The sequence below is a fragment of the Hoplias malabaricus genome, chromosome 5 (genome assembly GCF_029633855.1).
Source record: "Hoplias malabaricus isolate fHopMal1 chromosome 5, fHopMal1.hap1, whole genome shotgun sequence".
Taxonomy (NCBI): Eukaryota; Metazoa; Chordata; class Actinopteri; order Characiformes; family Erythrinidae; genus Hoplias; species Hoplias malabaricus.
This window is the reverse complement of record NC_089804.1, coordinates 4,758,939-4,779,670: the sequence shown is the minus strand read 5'-3', so window position 1 is coordinate 4,779,670 and position 20,732 is coordinate 4,758,939. Positions and strand designations below refer to the sequence as shown.

General features: G+C 42.6%; 1 protein-coding gene across 1 annotated transcript in view; it reads left to right on the top strand.

The window, feature by feature from the left end:
• LOC136697956 (collagen alpha-1(XXIV) chain-like) overlaps positions 1-20,732 on the top strand; it is a 109,029-nt gene that overhangs the window by 41,360 nt on the left and 46,937 nt on the right. The window contains exons 11-23 of the mRNA XM_066673320.1: positions 12-65; positions 2,218-2,262; positions 4,983-5,036; positions 5,299-5,343; positions 11,451-11,504; positions 11,587-11,631; positions 11,869-11,922; positions 13,103-13,156; positions 13,804-13,857; positions 16,437-16,490; positions 17,414-17,467; positions 19,468-19,512; positions 19,647-19,700. Of these exons, the coding sequence (XP_066529417.1) occupies positions 12-65; positions 2,218-2,262; positions 4,983-5,036; positions 5,299-5,343; positions 11,451-11,504; positions 11,587-11,631; positions 11,869-11,922; positions 13,103-13,156; positions 13,804-13,857; positions 16,437-16,490; positions 17,414-17,467; positions 19,468-19,512; positions 19,647-19,700 (666 nt within the window). The remainder of the gene's footprint in view (positions 1-11; positions 66-2,217; positions 2,263-4,982; positions 5,037-5,298; positions 5,344-11,450; positions 11,505-11,586; positions 11,632-11,868; positions 11,923-13,102; positions 13,157-13,803; positions 13,858-16,436; positions 16,491-17,413; positions 17,468-19,467; positions 19,513-19,646; positions 19,701-20,732) is intronic.

Genomic DNA, 20,732 nt, shown 5'->3' with positions numbered 1-20,732 from the left:
CCTGATGGCAGGGTTTTATCGGACCCCCAGGTGTACCAGGACCACCAGGCCTAGAGGGTGAGAGAGTAAGTCTGTGCACTCATACACTGCATGATTGGAGCACTGGGAGGGGCCAGGGTTGAGTGGCAGGTGAAATTGCTCTGTTTATGGGGCAGCAGTGTGCCTTACCTATAATTACATTTGGTACAGAGGAATTTGAGTAGCCACAGATACTGTTGCACTGGAAGGGGCCTGAGATTTTGCCCAGTTGAAGGAGATGCACATACGACGAAGTGGTGGGGTTTGAGGTTGAGGAGCTTGAAGCTGGAAGGAGATATTGAGTATATCATGGTCACAGCTAAACGGGCACAACGTGACAGAGTTTATTGCTTAGAGAACACTTTACTGTAGGGAAGTGTTCAAAAGGCTCCAGAGGAAACACTAGCTCCTGGACCGAGAGGATCTCTGAAACAGTAACCATGGGACACCTGAGGAGGGGAAACTCCACCCTGGAGGAACTAGGTGGCCTTGCCCTTAAGCGAGGGAATGCCTAGCACCATGTGGAACCTGAATTCGCAAATCACAAGAGATCAGCTCTCCAGAGGTGGGGTGTGAACTGATTCTGCTCAGCTGGTAGAGCATCGGTCCCAACCTGGAGCAGCAAACTTGGAGGGTTGATGATCGTCTCCTAAGATTGTACTTTCAGCTTCCACAGCGTGCTTAAAACAGATGTTCTCTCACTCATCTCCGCAGTGGAACACGGTTCTGGTTTTTAATGAAACATCCGTGCTCCTGGTTTGGTCAAAACACCACAAGGATCAAGCCCCACAGCAGTGTTCTCCCCCTGGGTCTCAGATAGCGCAGATAGCACAAGTCTCATAACTAGCGCAGTCAATGTTTTAACACATGTGATTAATCAGGAAACTAACACATGCATTTAAAGCAAAATAATTATTTTACCATATTTGGCCACAACTTCCTTCCATAATTCATGATGTTTTACAGAGTCTAATCAAGTATTAGTTTTATTACGTGATATAAACACAGCACCTCTACTGTTGAGTTTTTAGATGCTAGATTACATTTTTTTATGATGAAATTTGGAATAAACCTCATACTCTCACCCTTACATTAATTTATTTTCTCTCTGTCTCTCTCTCTCTCACATACACACACACACACACACACAAACAGCTGCTGGGAGATGTTGGGCATGTTTATTTTTTCTTGTACCTGGCTGAATCCACATGGAAGTGTTTTATTGTTTGAGCTGTGAGCTGCACGCTGCAGTTTCTCAGTTAAAGCTTGTGAGAAGTATCTCCTAGAAACATTTACTCAGCAAATTAAAAGATTCCAGTTCAGATATCATAAACAACTTATACTTATAGTTAAGTAAAAAGAACAGTGTTCTCTAACTGTTTTGTTGTGCATACCACTCTAAATATATCTGTCTTATGTCCCTTTCAAAAAAACAAGGAAATGCTAGCATTTTAACTTGTGATTTATCATAGAATGTTGTTGTGATTGATTCGATTACATTTCATAATGATTGACACCAGTATTCATAACAACAACTTGACATCCACATACATCCCAGCAGCCTTTATGACAATTACTTGTTGCAATAAGCTTTTACAAATGAGTGTGCGCCACCTGGAAGTACTGGAATATAGTGTATTAAGACATTCTGGGTTTTTACGGTAAAAACATCAACTTTCAAACCGTTAAATGATACTTGACACTGAAAAACACAATGGTGTATTAAAAGGTGGTGTATCTTTTAGAGCGGAGATGCTTTAGCCTGCAGGTGCACTTTCTGCCTTCTTACTCTTTCTGCCTTCTTATTGTCTTTGAAAGTCATGGTACTGTAGTGTTGGATGTGCTGTGGTAACTTGAGAGTGTATGCCCTTGTTTATTCCTTGTGTTTCTCATCAGGTCCATCTGGTGTATGATTAAAATGCTTGTGTTTTATTGTGTAAGTTTACTGTGTGCTCCGCAGGCTTTTTTAATGACACTCAGACGTGAGGATGCAGTGTACCAGAGCATTCTTTGTCTTTGAAGTGCTGTTATCTTCAGCGCTTGACCACGCTTAATAATAATCCCAGGAAACAAAAGGCACAGTGGGAGAGCAGCCATGGTTATTTCACAAAGACTTGGCTGTGATGTGCAGTTGGCTAAACTGGATGTGTTTTTAACAACAGCTTCTTCTGTCCTCTGTTCTCTGCACATCTATTGCAGGGGATCTCAGGCCCTGTGGGGAAGAAAGGTCCTAAAGGGAGACAGGTAAATATGATGCCTTTAAACCTCTCTGTCTGTTACCGTACCTGCAGTGAAGAACTGTTTAAGTCTGCTGTCATGAACAGAGATGCATATTTTCCAGAGAAGGCAATTTAGCAGTGAGTGAAGGTGGTGAAGTTGCCTTCAGGACAGACAGGAAAATACAATGCCTCCGACATCTTCCACCCGTCAGCAGTTTTAGCTGACTCTATTGGTGGGGTTATTTATATAACATTGGTTACTGGTAGAGTTTACGAGTGAGAGAGTGTGTGCCCTCTGGGTAAGACTCGGGGTCTCAGAAATAGAGGAGTTTACCTGTACAGAATATGGGGGTGATATATGTAGAAGGGACGGGAACAGATAATTCCCTGGAGAAGGAGAAGAATGCAAATTTTAGGTTTTCTGTTTGAAAAGAGAATGAATTAGAGCATTAGAGCATCCATAGACAAAGACAGAGGCTACATGTTACCAGTTGAAGCAGAATAAGGTAGGACATTACCTTTGAAGGTGACAGCTGTTGAGGGGAAAGAGCACAGGCTTTACATGTGGGAAGAAACAAGAGACAAATCAGTAGATGTAAAAGGAAAAGAGAGACGGTGGTTACAAGTAAAGGAGGTGGGTATGATATGTAGAACGAGAAGAATCAGTGCTTAAAGGGGTTGATTTTACCTGTAAAGAGAAAAGGAATGGGACAATTCCTATAGAGAGAGACCAGATGTGGAAGATTACCTGTAATGAGCAAGAAAATGGGGCAGTACCTGTAATGAGAATTGACTGGGCAACTTACTTGTAAATGAGAATGGGGGTGGGAGCTTAACTGTTGAAAAATGAGAATGGGGCAGTACCCGTAGGCAGTGTAATTGTGGAAGGTTACCTAGTAAAAGAACGAGTGGGAATCACTTGTCTAATGACATGGGACAGTACCTGTAGAGACAGTAGTAGTTGTGGAAGGTTACCTGTAAAATATAATGGAATGGTACTTTATGTTTTGAGGAAGGAGGTTACCCGTAAAGAGACAGGGAATGGGGCAGTACCCGTAGAGAGTATAGTTGTGTAAGGTTACTTGTTAAGAGAATGGCTGGGAAGTTACTTGTCGTGTGACATGGAGCAGTACCTGTGCAGCAAGTAGAAGTGGAAGCATCCTGATAAAAGAGAAAGGGAATGGTGCAGTACCTGTAGAAAGTATAGTTGGAGGAGGTTACTTGTCGAGTGCAGTACCTGTTGCGGCAAGTACAAGCGGAAGCATCCCAATAAAAGATGCTTAACTGGTGAGGGTGGATGAGGAGGGAGATTACCTGTAAAGAGACAGGGGATGGTGCAGTACCTATAGAGAGTATATTTGTGGAAGGTTACATGACAAGAGAATGGGTGGGAAGTTACTTGTCAAATGCAGTACCTGTGCGGCGAGTACAAGCAGAAGCATCCCGATAAAAAAGAAAGGGAATGGGGCAGTACCTTTAGAGACAGCGGTTGTAGAAGGTTACCTGTAAAAGAAAATGGTGTGGTATGTTAGCTGGTGAGGGTGGATGAGGAGGGAGATTACCTGTAAAGAGACAGGGAATGGTGCAGTACCTGTAGAGAGTATAGTTGTGGGAGGTTACCTGACAAGAGAATGGGTGGGAAGTTACTTGTCGAGTGCAGTACCTGTGCGGTGAGTACAAGCAGAAGCATCCCGATAAAAGAGAAAGGGAATGGTACAGTACCAATAGAGAGCATAGTTGTGGGAGGTTACTTGTAGAGTGACATGGGATAGTACCTGTGCAGCGAGTACAAGCGGAAGCATTCCGATAAAAGAGAAAGGGAATGGGGCAGTACATGTAGAGAGAGTACAGGGGGAGGGATATCTGTGACAGGAAAAGAGAGCCATTGCCCAATATATGTGGCACTACAGCTTTTACTGTTGTCAACACAAACCTATCTTAATATTTCATCACATATTTATTACAATATCTATCTTATTTGTAAAGGCAGTGTGTATCTGTCCCCCAAACTTATTTCTCAGACATGCTGGCCTCATGAAAACATAACACATGTCAGGACAGCAATAGAGAAATTACCTCGTACAGTCTGCCAACTGGGCACTGCTCCCAGCATCTGTGGGCAAGGCGGCCTAATCATATCCACCCCCGGGTGGATGAAAGCTGGGTGGAAGATGTTCAAAGGCCTGTGGGGTCTAAAAAAAAGCAGCAGAATCTCCTGCACTCCCTCACACAAACTTTTTCTATGACCTCCAGTTGTGGTTACCTGCCGTCCTTTGCAGGACCCTGCGATCTCTGTTTTCACATTTTTCTGCACTCAACATTTTTTTATCTCTAGCATCATTTTTGATTTTGCCATCCTGATATAAACTTGAAGAAGTTATATAGTGTGTGGGCCTGAAGGAGCTTTTAATTGACTGAACCATGCCCTGCCAAACCATGCATTTCTTCCCGCTTCTGTTACCGGGTTTATAGTCTATTGGCAGAAATCCCATTTGCCCTTATGGGGAACTGTGGTGTGCAAAGATCATCAAATTCAGTACATTTAGAAAATGAAGGGCCTGCTTTGAACCTGAATTGAAAGGGGAACATATTTCTGTTTTTTATTTTATTTTTTGCTGTGGTCAAAACCCTATAAGACCCACAGTAGGATTCTTCCTGAAAGTCCCTGAAATTCATACAGGTAATGCTTTGGGGTGAAGCGACTGGGTCATTGTAAACCCTTGTGTGTTTGTGGATTTGTTTTAGGGTGTGATGGGAGACACCGGGGAGAGGGGCCCTCCTGGACCAGACGGGAATGAGGTACACTTCCGTATTCCACAAAGCTTTTGTCCATCCACTGACTGCTCCAGCCAGGCAGTAATAAAATTAGAATTAGATTGTCCTCAGTTGAGATCTTTAGTCCAGTTCACAGTTTGCACCCAACTCTACGTTGGTCTTTATGACCACATTCATTCTGAAAGTCTGGCTATTGATTATGTCACACTCCTTCATATTAAAGTAGACAAGGATCGTTAAGCTATCACACGTTTTGTAATTGTGTGTGTGTGTCTGTGTCTCACAGGGACCTGTTGGAGTGACTGGCACTGGTGGCTTCCCTGGGCTCAGAGTGAGTATGTCTCTCAAATACACACCTACACACACACACACTTGTATCAGTGAATTCTGGGGACATTTTGTGGAGACTTACATCCAGTAAATTTTTCAGCAAGTATTGCTAGCTTAACCCTAACCCTAACCTTAATCCAAACTGTCTTTGTCTTAAAATAATTATTTATTATTAATCCCTATCAGCAAGACAAGTCCCCCAATTAGAATTCAAACAGGTTTCTGTTCCCACCATATAATATACACACACACACACTGACACTTGTTTCCAAGTAATGTCAGGATGTGGAGTCATATTCTGTGTAAGCGCAGAGGAAATAACTTTATTTGTGACATTTCCCCAAAGACAGCCTTAATTTGGTTCTTCAGGAGATGAAGACGAGCTGTCTGTCCTGGTTTTCGTCTTTGTGTTTGTCTTGTTTATTCGTGCAGTGCTAAGAGAGCATGGAGCCAAGCCGCGACTGAGGGGTGTTCCCTCCATGTAGTAACCGCTGGCCTTTTCTCAGGCTTCAATAGGAGTTGGAATCAGGGTCCAAGTTTGTAAGTTTTCAATGGCAAACCAGCGTTACACTGTTTTAGAGCTGCTGTACTCTGTGACACTCAGCCTGATGGGGCCCAGCCTGCCAAGAGCGGATTAGGGCCATTTACTGACACTTTAAGGAATTGGGAGAAAGTTATTGGCTGGACGTTTTTCTTCTGGACAAGGATTTGGAGGTATTCAGGCTTCTACTCGGGTATCTGGAAAAGAGAGAGCTCTTTATTTTACCATCTGCTATCTTTTTATCTTTATCTTTTATGTTGAGGTTTATAAAATTGTAGTAAGTTGCTGCAGATGTTTACAACTTGTTTACAATGAGTTATCTGGGTCCTAAAAGCCCCCAGATATTCCACGTTTGCTCCATTTCAGCTGTGAACAAATAGATTAATTCACATGCTTTTAGACTTTAACAGGAAAGTGGGGTTTTCAGAGGATACCCTCACAGACACAGGGGGAACACACCACTCACCTCACAGACAGAGACCCAAAGAGAGGATCCCACCCAGGACCCTGAGAACCCCTGATATGTGGCTAACTGTTGTATAGTGCTAATTGCATACTGTCAGAGACAGCCTCATCTCTTCATTTATAGCCCCCAAAGCTACTTTCATCCAGTGAAGTATGGGAGTGCAGTGACTCATGCTGATTTGTTGGCCGTGAAGGAGCCCATGTCAGTTGGATGCAGTGGAATGGGAATCATATGGAGCGAGAGAGATGAGAGAAATCCCCGGCTACTCTGTTCCAGTAACTCTTTAACACAGGAAACCAAGAAAAGTGGATATACCCCCCGCCCACATGCACACATTTCCACAGTGGAACACAGTTCTGTTTCTTAATGAAACGTCTGTGTCCTGCTTTGTTTCAAACCCCACGAGCCCCACAGCAGTGTTCTCCCCCTGTGTAAACAGCCCTGTTCAGAACGCCCGCTTTCAGCACCTGTTCCTTTAAATGATAATGAGCCGCTCGCTGTTCACCCCGACCCCGAGCGCACAGCAGTGAGGAGCGAGGAGCAGAAGCTCTGGTTTTTAGCCGTTTTCACCCTGTTCTCTTTCTTCTCCGTTTTTACTCAGTGCTCTTATTCCTCCACGCTCATTGAGTCTGTTTTGCTGCGTTTAAACTCATCTTTGTGCTCTCACATAAATGCAGGTCTGTGCGTAAAAGCACTGTGATTGGACAGACTCAGACGAGAGGGCGGGGCCATTCTAAAGTCTCTGTACTTGTCGTCAGAAGCGGAGCAGGATCAGAACGGCTTGTTTTGTCCCATGTTTTCAGACTTATACCACACAGAAAAGTGATGGGATGGTCTTGTTTCACAGTGTGGGTTGGTGGGCTCCAGATCCTCACTTTAAAATGCACAGGTGATAGGATGCTTTCATATGTCCCCTTTTACAATGTGAATACCAGTGCCATTGTTGCGCCACACAAACAGTTACACTTGAAAGGACACTTGGACACTGTCCAGCTGAATGTTACCTGTTTGAACGAACATATCAAAGCACGCTTTGCCTTCACCTGTACAGCCCTTTGATTCTTCAGCAAATTGAACAAGATTAATATGTTTCTATAAAGGCTTTGAGTAGTCAGCTAGCTGATGACATGATCTTGGACATGATGGATGGTGTGCTCTGATCACTTTCCCTCATATTTTCAACGAGAGCAGTGGCTGAATGGCACTCTCTGTGTTTGGGATACTTGTATCACATCCAGATCATTAGTTACATTTTCTTATTGGCAACGTTCATGTAAGAGAACAACCCCTTTGTGTGACTCTGCGGTAAAAACACGCCAATACCCTTTTTCAGTCAGCGTAAAATGTCACCTTGTTATGAGACTCAGATGTACAGTTTGACAGCATTCCAACACATGGGATCGCTTTCCCAGTGCTCTGGTGCGCTGGCCCCTGAGTGGTGGAGTACGATTCCCATTTCAGTCCAGACAGCCCAGATTTTTTTAATCCTTCACTTGGTCTATAAAACTCTTGGCTGGTTTGGATTGTTGCTCTACTTTGTATGTAACCTCTCGATTGCACAATAGTACCACCAGCCTAGGAGTGTGTCCAGACTAGTGACCAATCACCATAAGTGCTACTGTAGGCGTTGAGCCACTAAAAGCCTCTGGCACTGCTTCAAAGCAGCTCTAGACGATTTGGAAACTGTCAGGAAAGATGGAAGGCCCTTATTCTGAATGATGCTTTTTATTTTGTTATTGATGAAGATGATGATGGTGAGGAGGACTGTCCAAACGCTCCTGTCCAAAATTCCACAAAAAGACGTTTGAGATCTGCTGATGGTAACGGCCGCATATGATTCACATCATCCTCATATTCATCAAACCTCTCAGTGGGACCTGAGAACACTTCCAATAGTATCAGAAAACTATACACAGTAGGGGTCCAGCTTTCAGGTCTGTACTATACACTTGCCTGAATTTTATGGTAAATCATTATTTATCAGACCGTGTCCACATTTCTGTAGATCAGAGGATAGTGTTCCTTAGCCATTCATCTCTCACATCTCTCAGATTTGTGATGACGGGAACTCTGGAACACACGCGTTATCAAGTGCACGGATTTGCTCACGTTTTACCAAACACAAGTGCCCATTCCTCCCTGTCTAGCAGTGAACATCCCTGTGTAAGTAACAGAAATTCCAAAGGGTGTTGGACCCCAAATTCCAGCTGGCATTCTTTTGAACTGCACCCTGAAGGAATCTGTCAAACCTCGTCTTTTAGGTTTGTTCATGTGCATTTCTCCTCGTGTAAACCCTCTTGTAACCCTCAGGAACAACTTACACAACCTCAACCTACATTCTGTCCATTTGGGATCAAGCCGTGCTGTGGAAACGTGTACGGTCGGTGTTATGTTACAGCTCGGCCTTTCTTCTCTCTCTGAAGCGCCCTCATTTTTAACACTTGCCATAAGTTAAAAATTAAGGATTGCGTTTATGAAGTGCATGCGATTTGTCTTCATCCCACAAAAAAAAAAAAACACAGGTCCTGAAAGCCCCCTCCCACCCCCTTTCCCTGATATCTACAATTTTAGCAGCTCCAGATGTACTGCTCTCTTTTTATCACACGTTGTTGTAGCTGGTGCGCCAAGACTGCAACAGGACACTGAGTAGCAGCAACAATCATTTTCATGATGGGGACAGTTAAGGATTATTGAAGGATATCTCCTTGCTTTTACTCCAGTGACTGGTGGCATATTCTTTCTTTTCAAATGACCCTGTTTTCACCATAGAATTACAACTTCAAAATCATTTGATGCTTCACTGAACTGCAGTCGGGAGAATAGAGCCTCTGTCTATTCTACTCTGGACTCAGCACTGCAGAAACAGCACTATGTAACTTTTGTAGCAGGGTAGGGAAACACATCCCCTCTCTCTTCTTCAGCATTGATTTCCTCATTGTAAAAGTGAATTACAGCAACCCCAGGAGCAAAAAAAAAACTAAATATTACCTAGTGTTCCTTTAAACCTCCTTTAAAGTTAAGAATGTGGCAGAAAAAAAAACATCTGGTATTAAATATTCAAATGTACTATTGCTGGTAATTGTCAAACGTACAACAAAATGTGTCTTCTGCATTTAACCAATCTGTGTCAGTGAACACACACACACTGGTGTATTGGGAGCAGTTGGGGGTTCAGTGCCTTGCTCAGGGGCACCTCAGCCGTGGACTGAAGGAGGCGGACAGTGCTGTTCCTTCACTCCCAGTGCCTCAGGTCTTCAGTTGTGGAGATTGAACCAGTGACGTTCTGGTCCCAAACCCACACCTTTAACAGTTAGGTCACAAAGGACAAACCTACTGGTTTTCTTAAGGAAATTATATACCTCTAAGTGTTTTATTAAGTTCATTTAGTAAGTGTTGCATAAAGCCGCTTAACTGTCAATTTTCTTAGAATTATTTAAGGGATTTTAATCTTTTTTTAGTCTTTTTTTTTAGGTTTTGAATCAGATATTGTTCCTAGGTGATCTTTTCAGGATAAAGACACTCATTCTGAGCAATGAGCAGTTACTAAAAGACACATTTGACCGAGGTTCAATAAAGGAAATCACTAGCGAACTGGAAGATGACCTCATCACAAAGAGCAACCACACATTACCCGCAGTTTACAGCTTCTTTTACTGCTGCACTTTATTTATTGTTTTTTTTTTTCTTTTTCCATATTCTTCTAAAAGTAGACTCTTAAACCCCATTGTTTTTTTCAGAGGCATCGTTCTCAAATAAACGATAGACAATTAAATTAAAGCTTCAGGCATTACTGATTGACACTTTCACCTATGCAGCACTTCACAGCCCCCAGAACACTGTTCCTGCTTGTGGACATTACAGGAGCGTCATATCTACTACCCACAATGGGAAAGTATGGGTCAGCAGCTGATCCACGCCTGAGGAGTGGTTTATTGAAGATGGAGATGATTAACAGGACAGAATCGATTTAGAAGGACTCCCCAGTACTGGCCCTGACCTACTTAGCTTAAGTAGACTGGCATGAGACGTTCTGTTATTCAGGTGCTACAGCTGCTGTCACTTATTCAGATCACTTCAGCATCTATACTTCACGCACACATGTTTACACCAGGATTCATGAGTGTTGTGATGGACTGCAGATGATGATACATACTTGGGCCTCCTTTCCCAGCTCTACAGTTATGCTCCAGTTGGTCAGTGTCCACATTTTCAGAAAAGCCAGAGCTCATCATGGAGCATGGAGAAGAATTCCTGCTCAGAAAGATCTTTCCTGAAAAGTGATGACACCCTTGGAATGCGGTCTTTGAGACGTGGAGGATGTTTTGCGTCAGAATAGCTGTCATGATATGGGAAAATAATGGATGAGGAATTTCCTCCTAATAAACCTCCAGTGCTGGTTACATTAAGGAAGCGAGCGGAGATTAACCCTGTTCTTGAAGATTTGCTGCCCCTAATCAGGCACACCTGATACAGCTTATCAAAGCCTTTAGAAGCATCTGATTATGAGTGGAGGGTACAGAAGGTTAGGGCTGGAACTAATCTTTGTAATCTCCAGTAACACAGATGGCCATTTCTGAAGAGGTATATCACGACTATAAGAGAAATACCAGTTAAGCCTAATCAGATTACTATTCATTGACCAGTGGGGGCATTGTTTATGATATTATCTGAGCTGTGTTTATGCCAAAACAGCAGGTACATTCCACCTGAAGTACTCCATGTTCAGTTTATGCTCTGAAAATTAGTCCCTGTTAGTACTTTTGTTGCCTGTGGCGTAATTGGACATAGCTTTGCCTCCAAAGGATTTGGACACTTAATGTATATCTAAGCTGTTCTTGCCGTGAGGGAAGTCTCTCTTATGTAAAGCATCATAAACACCCCACTCTCCTCATTGCTTTGTGAATTTCATTTTATTCTTTCTGAAATTGATGGATTAAAGCAAGGTAGCTTGATTTATTTGTGTAATTCAATAAGCTTTTACTCTTATTGAGCCAAATTTCATAACCTGATTTGCATTTGATGGATATAAACTTTCAGAAACAATAAAAGATAAAGAAACTCATAAAGATTGTAATACAGTGCATCTCTTTTTGGTGTTCAGGGTGACATTGGGCCTGAGGGACCTCGTGGACTGTTTGGCATTGTGGGACCTCAGGTAATGACCACTAGCTCTGTACAAACCTCACTGAGGTACATTGTAAACCTCTGCTGAAAACCACCTCTTCTGTCATTGGCAGGGCCTGGCGGGAGGGGTGGGGCCACCTGGATTGAAAGGTGATAAGGTGATCTAAATATTTCTCTTATTGCAGTGAATGTGTCAATGTTTAGAGCTTGGGTTAGGGTTTTTGTTTGGTATATCTGAAGTTTAGCCAAAGCCATCTTTGAATGAAAAGTTGCACCCGACTCTTAGCAGAGATGCGCTATGCTGCAGTGCTAGCATGATACACTAACAAAGTCTCTCTCTGTACAACGTTTGTGGTGTTTTGTCTATAATATCTCTATGATGATGTATAATCTAGGGTGAACCTGGAACAAGAGGGGAACCAGGAGAGTCTGGCTACCAAGGTGACAAGGTAGGAGAATCTTTGAAATTTGAACTGAGCCCAATGTTCATCTATTAACATGTGTTCACACTAGGCATATGCTGTTCACAATAGATGGGTCTTAGATTGGTGACCCAAACACTGGCTAACGAACCGACCATAAACAGTAACAAACTGTACCCCTGAAATCCCACCTATGGCTGACAGTACTCCAGGCAGACTCATGCAGATCTACCATTTTATAATCGGCTCAGACCGTGTTGCATGAGAGTTCATGATTGCACACCTCTACAATTTGTCCTCACCGCCATTTCATATCCAGTGTACAGCTGTATAAAAGCTCCACTGCTTTGAGATTGACCGGCACCCTGTCCAGACTGTGTTCTTGCCTTGCACCAATGATTACCTGAACAGGATGAATCTGTTCCAGAAAATGATTGAATGAATGGGATTTTGCTTGAGAAATTTCACTAAAATCTAGTGTGACCACAGCTTTAGACTGAAGCTGAAGAGCAGTTTTGATTAGATTGTGTAATACTTCACTGATATGCCAAAACAAATAGCAGAATATGGAACAGCAGCATTTCCAAAGGCTCAGGAAAGGCCTCATCCAGTACTGGTCAGCAGCTGTTGCTTAATCCGTGTTATTATACAGCAGTAATTAAAACTGTTGGGGATGCTAAGGATTGTGTAGCGAGTATGTTACATATTTGCTTAGTGCTTTCAAGAGTGTCAGTGTCAATTTTGGGTCACCTCCACCAGACTCAGAGGAACTCTGAAACTCTGGAACTGGAGCCCCCACCTGGCAAGAGAAGCTGAAACCTGGAGGAACAATTGGGCCTTGCCCTTAAGTGAGGGAAGACTTCTATATCACAGATGCCCAACACAAAATTCAGAAGGGACCACTATTAACTCGCTAGAGGTGGGAATTGCACTGGGTTTGTTAGGCATCACAGACCAATGGTCTACCAAATGAAAAAGCACAGTTTACAATACCACCTCTGGTGAGTGGATGGTTGTCTTTGGATTGAGCTTTCAGGGCTTGTAGGCTGCGAGGCATACTCCGGCTTAAGGGCAAGACACTATTCCTCCAGATTGGAGTTTCCCATGTCAGGGAAGTCTCAAGTTTTCAGACAGTTTCTAATAATCTTTAGGAATATACTGCACATATTTGTCAGCATGGTAAAGCTTCGCATTGTTGTTTGTGCAGGGGGCTGCAGGGGTTCCAGGACCACCCGGCCCACGTGGAAAACCTGGACCAGTGGTATGCTATTCCGTTGTTTACACAGCACCTTATTACTGAGAAAACTTCATAAACGCACTGTGTATTTAAAAAAAAAAAAAAAACGGCTGGCAATACCAACACTTACAGGCTGTTAAAGTACAATGGCTGATCCCAATTTGTTTTGCAGGCTGGAGACACCTGTTTAGCCTGCAGTCCACTCTCTTTATCTGAGCATGCAATTTGTAACAGTGAGAAAACAAGCATGGCCTTTAATTCTGCCAGACAGATCTTGCAGCGTCTTGTGACTGTGCCCAGGTTAAAAACGGTTTACGCTGGCACAGAGAGAGAAAGGAGTACTGCCATGGCTTGTTACAGCATCTACGGCAGCCAGTGTTTGTTTTGCGTTAGGCTGCTGCAGAATCCGTCCTGTGGCTGCCAGTGATGAATCATGATTAGAAAGCATTATGAAAATTAGGCTCACTCGATCCATCTGTATTGCTTTCAGTGCTAACATTAGAATGTTCCTGTGTAAGGAAAATAAAACAAAGTCAGTGAAGTTTTTGAGAATTAGCTCCAGACTGCTCTTAATAGGGTGTGTCTACCCATCTACTACAAGCCTGCATGTGCCAAGGAGACATGTATCTTTGTCGACTTTGACATTCTGCCTTATTTCTTCTGCCTGAAAGGGGAAAACAGGTGACCATGGAGCTCCAGGACCACCCGGACCACCTGGACCTGAGGTAAGACCTGCGAGAATGCTGCTGAACATGCACTACCCTCTTTGGATTCCCTCTCAGGGTTAAGACTCAAGCACAAGCTTGCAGTAAGATTCTGAGCATCTTCGTCACAATTCCAGTTGTGCTGGTCAGAACGTTTGGTCAGAGTTTCTCGGAACAGCTTGTTCTCGGTCTGCGGTGGTTAGCACCTGCCAAAAGTGGTCCAGTGGATGGATGACTGGAGTACCAACAAGGTCATGGGTGCCCAGGGCATATTGATTGTCGAGGGAGCAAAGGCAGGCACGTCTGTTCCCAACCCACAAAGATCTACTGTAGCACACAGTGCAGATAGAATTAATGCTGCTGTGATAGGAAAAGTTCAGAACACACAACAGTGCTACAGTTGACTATCTGTAAATACATTAGCTCTTTTGGTAATGTCACCTCAGCTAGTTAGTGGTTTTAGGAGGGCCCAGATGGGGTTTAGAAGAGTTGACTCCTGGTTTTTGTCACTGTTACCAAGCTGCGTGGAAATAGCCCAGTGCAAGTATAACAGCTCTTTCTCTGGGCATATGGTAATCAGATGCTGATGGTTTCAGAGTACTTGAGTAACATTTTTGAGAGCTACAGTACTGTATTTTCCATTAGGATAGAGTCTTTGATGCCAACTGGTCTTGCTTAAGAAACTTGACCAGATAAGTAGTGTGCTGCAGGCCTTTTGAACACGGCTGCTTTTTTCAGCATCTCCAGCTGCATTCTCTCTGCGCTCGGCGGCTTTAGTTATTATCAATAGAGAGGACTTTCCTAGAGGCTCTGTCTGCTAAAACACGATGGCATCTGGGCTGCAAATGGTATTAAATCCCTAGTTATTTATGGATTCAGATTAGTGTCAAAAAAAACTTCAAACCACACTTGACAATAACAGACAAAAATAAGAATTTGTGAGAGGATAAATCTAGAGTCAGACGTCATTCTGTAAAGCAAGCATGCATATTTTGTTAGGGGCACTCATGCACCCATGTTTAGAATTTTGCGTCAAAACTGTGACCAGAAAGTCGGGCAGCGCAAGTGAGAGATCGGGCAGTTTCACTGCAGTCCACAGTGCGTTACTCAAATAATCAAATTAATAAAAGTCTAATAGTTAACACGTTTATACCAATCATATGTTTGCAAGTGATAGGTTTTATGTTTGCGCTCAGAGTCAAAGGAAATGAAGCACGAATGCCTCTAAAGGATTTCCATCAACAAGACACCTCTGTAAGACAGTTAAGCCCCTGAAACCCAAGATAACGTCCCTGTTCTGCAGAAGTGTCATAGAAAAAAATCACGCCTCACACTGGAAGCTTTTCAGGAGGCAGGGACTTTCTGATGAGCTCAGGAATTCTTTTTTCGGGAGCTCGGGAATGTTGTCCTTGCCAAGATTTTCAATAGTTTCTGGACAGGAATTGCAGAAACTTTTAGATACTACTCTAGCACACTCAGAAAAATAGTGACTCTATGTTTGTGCCTGAAGTGTACAGTCCATATCTGTAGGATCTTTAACAGTTTGTTTAGGTTAGACTGATGCTGATACCTTTATACTTGGCGTATACAATATTCTAGATGTCAAACACTGCTGCTCAAGCCTCTAATATCTAAACGAGTGAGCAGCTACTTCATACTGTTCACTGAATCTGCACAAGATTGTGTAGTGATGGTTAAAGCTTGGATTCAAGGTTCTTCTCAGCTGTAAACAATTCAGGATGGTTCAGTTTGCTAGAAGTGCTTGAGCCACATTATTCCCATGATTCCCTGTGTTTTTACCATTTGTTTTGGTAGCCGGAGAGTCTGTTGTGTGTAAGAGGTATTTACTGCACTCATGGGACCCCCTGTAGTGCACTTCAACGCCAGCTCAAAAAGCACTTACACAACAGCCTAAATCTAACTCCCAGCCCCTGAGAGCGCAACAAGAAACAACACCATGACTCTAACTTTTAAAACGTGAGATCTGAGGGTGAATAAATGAGAGGCTGTTTTCCACAGATGTCAGTGGGTCTGCTCCCTCTGGTCTGTCTGTTCCCGTTGTTTCCTCCATACGCTCTGCTGATTATGTGGACAAACTGATCGTCCAATAAGGGGCAAGGAAATCAAACCTACGCAGAATAACTACGGTGCAGGATACTAACCCTGAACAGAACACTCACTGTTCATGTATTTATTTCAAACACACCATGTGACCTACTTTGGAACGTACTGTGAGAACGTTGGATATTTTCAGCAAGCGCTGTCTCTTTTAGGAGCTATAAAAACAAAGATAATCATTTTATTTTTAATTCTGCATCAAAGATGTACCAAGTCATGATTCAGAAGCTAGACTACATACTGTATCACTACTTAACTGGCTGGATGCAGCAAGCCTACATGAATCACACAAGCGCAGACATGATTCACCTCCTTCACGTAGCTCGGGACAGCAGTGGAAAGGGAGTGATGACCACATGATACGCTGATGCTGCCCTGCAGACATAGAGGAAACCAGACATTCGTCATGTGACTCAGAGCTTGTCATACAGCCTGTTCTTGTCCTTCATTTCTTTAACATCCTTTCTCGTCCTCCCTTTCAGGGCTTTCCCGGAGACATCGGTGTTCCTGGTCCCAACGGCCCTCCAGGACCAAAGGTGCGGAATTTCACAGTGTGTGATCTGAAATCTGTAAAAGCCTTGCAGCTCCGCTGTGGAGATCTAAACCCACTTTACACGGCTAAGACCACCATCTACTTCTTAGTACTGAGTCCTGAGTGAGCGTCTGCCAAAGAACCAGGCACTACTTGACGTGCAGAACTTCTTATTTATATCCATTACTCGCTGTAATTACTGCAAATTAATTTCCACATGTAAAAGTCAGCGTTAAACAGTCGAGGCCTACTTTAGTCAGGTCTCGCTTCATTTTCGAGGACCCTAAGTCAAAAGACATGGCTCCAACTCCTGAAAACACCTGCCTCTGGTGTGTTATATGTATAGGATTATTGCTGTTATCTTGCTGCACATTTTAAACATAGTTATGTGCTTAATTTATTATAGAGTCATGGGTTTAATTACACATTGGGACAGAGTTGCACCATGCTTTTGTTACCACCAGAATTGAATTGGTTAAATCACTGGTCTTAGCAACAGAAATATAGGTGTAGATTTAAAGGAACACTAGGTAGTTTGTTTACCATAAAATTACAGCTTTAAAATCATTGTGATGCTTTAATAGGGAGAATATAGACTCTGTCTTTGGTACGTTGTACGTACCACTGCAGAAACTGCGCTATGTAAATTCTGGAGGCTGTGCTTTGTGTAACGCATGTTCAAACAAGGAATAGGGAAAGATCTAGGATCATTATTATTCACTAAGAAGGCCAATCTGATTTCAGGGGACTACATTGGATTACATAGTGGACAACACCTCTGCCCTTCACAAGGCAGGTGGCTTTAGGTCAGGTGCTCAAGTCATTGCCATCATAGCCATCTTGCCCTCATCTTTTGACTCCAGTGACTGCTGCTGTGTGTGACGCTCACACACTGATGTGTTTGTATTTATGTGTGTTTGGTTTCAGGGGAATCAGGGAGCGAGGGGACCTCAGGGGCCCCCGGGGCCAAAAGGAACAGAGGTAAATTCCACAAATCCACATCTAGGGTGACCACCTCCAGACAAAATGTGGGACAAGTAGTAAGTTTAAGTGGGGCAATGTGGGACAGACGTAATAACTTTAAGCTTAAGATATAATGTCATTCTTGTCATTACCAAGAAACATTTATTCTTGATTTCAACCCCAGCGACCAAAAGATTAAGACACTACCTGACTCAAAAGGTAGCCCAAAGTTGCTACAGTGTACTAGGCCTGTACAAGACAAAACACTAATTGTGCAACATCTTGTCTGTATTGAGACCATCAAATTCAGTCAACATTTTCTTTGCTCAGAGTCTGGAAAAATGACTGGGTCAAATTTGTCACTGCAGTCGGCAGAGCTTTCTGCTGCAGAAATTTGATCAAGCTGGGGGTCATTTGGTTTAATGAAAAACGATCGCATCCATTTGCATGTTTCTTGTTGTTTGTGTTTCTTTCCTGTGAGACATGCACCCTGCCGCTTCACATCAAATTCTCCACAATGCCCCACAAAAAAACTGTGCTAAACATAAAAATGCTAAAAGCTATCTTTGCTTCGCCACCCACCGGCCGTAACCAAGAGTATCTTGGTGTCCATTCGCTACTGAAATGGCATCTTCTCGTTTTCGTGGCCACACTGGCCCTGGCTGCCTAAGCTGGGCGAAAGGCGCACTCTCAAATTTGAGATTGTTGACAGTGTTGTGGAGGCGTTCATGCATGTGTCAACTACTTGATTGACATAGGACTCAGCCTATCGACTACCGCTTTTATTGCTCTTCTCTGAACTATTGCACAAAAGTCAAGAGTAAGCCTATATATATTGAGCCTATCATCAGTAGATGGCCTGGTCCCTAGGTGATGCCATTACAGTTGTTAGGAATCCCAGAAACGTGGGGATTATTACCCTCCCTCTTAGCAAGGAGAAACATAACCAAAGTAGAAATGAGCACTAATGGAAACCGATGTGAAATACTGATACATTTATCTAATACACAGTCCTCTCCCTGTGCTGGAGAGAGTCTCACAGCACTCAGAAGCACAGGTGCCCGCCACCTCATTGTTCCCTCAGTAAAGGATCCCACTGTGTTTCATAATGAGGAGAAAAAGACTGTTATCTTCTGTTAGCCACATTAGCATTTTCATCATAGGATCTATTGGAAAAATGTTACTTTGTTAGTCCCGAGTGCATTTGTTTGCTCTTGAGGCTGAATCTGAGTGAGTTATTCACACACAGATCATACACAAGCTCCATTAATCGTCTTATTACACACCTGTGTTGTTGTAGTGTGTAAGAGACTCCAGACACAAACCCTGTATTTGTCTGTCTCAGTCTTTTCCGCTGTTTACAGGTAAATAATCTGATCCCACTGCAGTATAATTTGTTGTATTATCTGTGATGTGCACTATGTATGGCACTATTAGAGACGCAGCCCAAGCTCCTTCATTGTTTACAAATGTGAGGTGGATAAGTCAGGGATCCATACTTATATTTCTGTAATTTTAATGTCTAAATGAAGATTAAAGTGTGGATGGAAACAATTAAACACTTTAAACATCACAGTTTTTATTTGAGTGGTTTGAGTAATGAGTAGGTCGTCAGCTGTAACCCGTGGATAAATATGATGTATGATGCATATTGGTCATATTATCTTTACACACACATACATTACATAGAGCATGAGGTGTTTTTATTGGGGGTGGGGGGTGGGGGGCAGTGCAGAAGGTTTTGATAAACTTCTTTTAAGCTCCTACAAACACAAATACACTTGTATAATAATGTATTCTCTTCTTGTTTCCTTTTGTTCCCCATCTGTTCTTTCTTTTTTCCATCCCTCTCTCTCTCTCTCTTTCTTTTGCTTGCTCTCTGTCTTTCAAAGTGATGTATATGTAAAGGAATGTGTGCTGTTTAATGGGGATGTATCAGTGGGATGTTTACTGAAAAGATTCTTTGTGTGTGTGTGTGTGTGTGTGTGGATTTGTTTATTATGTTTTTTATTTTACAGGGGGATGAAGGCCCTTTGGGTCCTCCTGGCAAACCTGGGCCCACTGTAAGTGCCTCTATGAGAGAAAGAAGCGTGAGAGAGAGAGAGATTTTTAAAATGTGTGTATATTCCACGTTTTAAGATGTAATATACTTATAACCTTTGATTTGTGTGTGTGCGTATGTGTGTGTGTGTTTCAGGGTAGACCTGGAAGGAAGAGTTATATGGGCGAGGCAGGTCCTGAAGGGCCGAAGGTAAAGCTATGAAGATCATATCCCATGCAATAAGATGTTATTTAGAACGCCTCAGATCCAGGAAGTGTACAATTGAGCAGTATATATATATATATATATATATATATATATATATATATATATATATATATATGACTCTTTTGGAGATGATTCAGTGCCCCTTGAATGTATGATTAGAGTTGAATACAGTTGAATATATTAAAATGCTTCAGAATGAAGGTCTTTTTTATCCAGATGTTGATAAATCTGTGTATGTTCATGGTACACAGCATTTACTTTGTCTTCTGTTCTATGTTTTGCAAACTGTTTCATTTAAAGTGTGTTTCACAGTTGAATTACACATGAAATCAACCCCACTGCATTGTTATGCCTGGAGCAGAAGATAGTTTGGATTCCAGTTGTGGCCTACCTCTATTCTGCTGTCATCATTGGTGTGAAATGTGCTGCCGTGTTTCATGAAGTTCGGTTCCACTGAGCGCTCCTCATTGGGTGTTAGCCTCCATCTCGTTAAGGCTGATGCAGCTCTATTAAAGGGGAGGTTGTTTTGGTAATAAATTGGTTTGCTAGACTTGTTACGACCGCGCAGGAATTCTCCCACACTGTCATTAGAGGATAATAACAGCACTGGCCATAAAAGAGATAAAGCACTGTAAGCGTTGCCATGTGCTCTAGCATTCCATGATATCAAGGGTGTTGTCAGTTTGGAGGCACAGCATATTCATGTTTTATTTTGGAACTGGGTAAATATGATATTTCAGAGAGAATTGTGAAAAAATATGTGTCCATGGGATGCAATAAATCTGATCAGGTCGCAAAGGGTGTCCCACAGGGTTCAATCTTTGGGCCAATATCTTATTTTCTTAGATATATTTTCATGATGTTGCTGCTTTTGTTCTGGACTGCAAAGTGCATCCCTATGCCATTTATGGTTTTGTATATTATTCTGCTAATGGTCCATTAGCAATTGGATAAACATAGGACTCCTTTGATGCCTTGCACAACAGTAAACTAGGCTTAAAACCATTGTTCACT